Source organism: Chaetura pelagica, unplaced genomic scaffold (genome assembly GCF_000747805.2).
Source record: "Chaetura pelagica isolate M959 unplaced genomic scaffold, ChaPel_1.0 scaffold117, whole genome shotgun sequence".
Taxonomy (NCBI): Eukaryota; Metazoa; Chordata; class Aves; order Apodiformes; family Apodidae; genus Chaetura; species Chaetura pelagica.
The window spans coordinates 8,765,106-8,766,608 of record NW_009954185.1 but is presented as its reverse complement, the minus strand read 5'-3'; the positions used below and the strand labels follow the sequence as shown (position 1 = coordinate 8,766,608).

The following is a 1,503-nucleotide window of genomic DNA, read 5'->3' as shown; positions in this document are numbered from 1 at the left end:
AGGAATGGTATCATGCGACAGACAAAGGCAAAAACAAAAGCACCAGGCTCCCACTAAACACTCTCCCTGACTTTGCACTCACTCCTTTCCATGCTCTCTTTCCTCCCACCATCCTTATTCTCTATTTCTCTGGTGAGGGGAGTCATGAGTCAGAAGAGCATGCTGGGAGGTCCCTGTCAAGAATGACCCTAACCTGAAATTTGGAGCACTCAAATATCCAGTTGTTCCGGACAACCTTGCGGTAGAGGCTGAGGTTGCCAGATGGATGCTCCAGAGTTAAGGCCACACTGATGGGCTTCTTCACCCCACGGAGGTCCAAGCACACCCTCTGCAAAGAGGGGTAGGGCAGTGCAGCTGGAATGATGATCAGGTACCTCCTGTAGCAGGGAAAAAAATACATCATTTCCTGGGAGTAGTCTCACCTGCTCTTAGCACTAACAATCTATCCTCTGAGGAAGCAGGATGTTTTACCACCTGTCTGGGGGCCAGCAGTGCTGCCCTGATGGAGTGAGAGGGACAGATTAGCAATGAGAGTGTGAACTTCTCACAGGGGTGATGGAAGATATATAGTTAATTTCAAATGAAGACAAGCAAAATGCTTTCAGGTGACCTCATGTCACACTGGTGTGTATATGGCTTTGAAGGGTACTACAGTAGTGCAGAGAAAACACAAAAGGTAGAGACCATCTTTGCTTCTGCAAAGTGATCCATTCTTAGGTGCTGCCAGGATAACTGGAAAACACAGGAGTCGAGCCTCTCCACAGAAAAGGGCTCAACTTCCTTGCTTTGAGGTAGCTCCTCAACTACCTGGGCAGGAGACTGGTTCCTGCTTAATCATTTCCAGCCATATAGCCCTTCTCATTTGCCCTTCACTTTATCCTACACCTTTCCCTTCAGCCTCCCTCAGACTGCAGACCCTCAATCTTCTTCTTCCCACCACCAATCCTCACCTAGTTCTTGTATTGCAGCAATATCCACTAGAGAGTTTCCCACCTCCAGAAGGAACCCGTGTTCAGAATAAGACTTGTGGCATGCTGCATACCACCCCATGTCTCTCTCTCCCAGATGACAACTTACAGGGTCCCACACTCTCTCCCTGCTATCCTGACCCCTCCATCAGCATCACAACTATCCATCACCAAATGTTTAAGTTACACTTACGGTTGTGCCACTATCCCCAGGGTATAGAGCAGGCAACTCAGGAGGAAGGGAGTCCACATTTTCACAGAAGACCCCTAGGCAGGTTGATTCCTCTGGAGGACAGTTAGGAGTGAAGATAGAGTGCAATTTTTTTCCCTTTCCAAAGTCTCCAGACCACCTGTGGTTGTTGCTGTTTGTCCCAGGAAGTGGACAAGAAGCCTCAAAGTTTCCTTCCTTCTGCCTCACACCCCTGTTTATAGTGCTGCATGCACAGGGTTGTACCACTAAGGACATGCCCCAGCCAATCCAAGTATTTCAGGACTCCAACTTACCTGCTTTCCTACTCCCCTGTGGATGGAGCAA

At 48.7% G+C, this 1,503-nt stretch overlaps 1 protein-coding gene across 1 annotated transcript in view; it reads right to left on the bottom strand.

Moving 5' to 3' along the window:
* Positions 1-1,220, bottom strand: part of LOC104393483 (alpha-2-macroglobulin-like protein 1) — a 26,308-nt gene extending 25,088 nt beyond the window's left edge. Inside the window, exons 1-2 of the mRNA XM_010002988.1 lie at positions 1,162-1,220; positions 194-377 (exon numbers count right to left, since the gene is read on the bottom strand). Coding sequence (XP_010001290.1) covers positions 194-377; positions 1,162-1,220 — 243 coding nt within the window. The remainder of the gene's footprint in view (positions 1-193; positions 378-1,161) is intronic.
* Between the last annotated feature and the right edge of the window lie 283 nt (positions 1,221-1,503).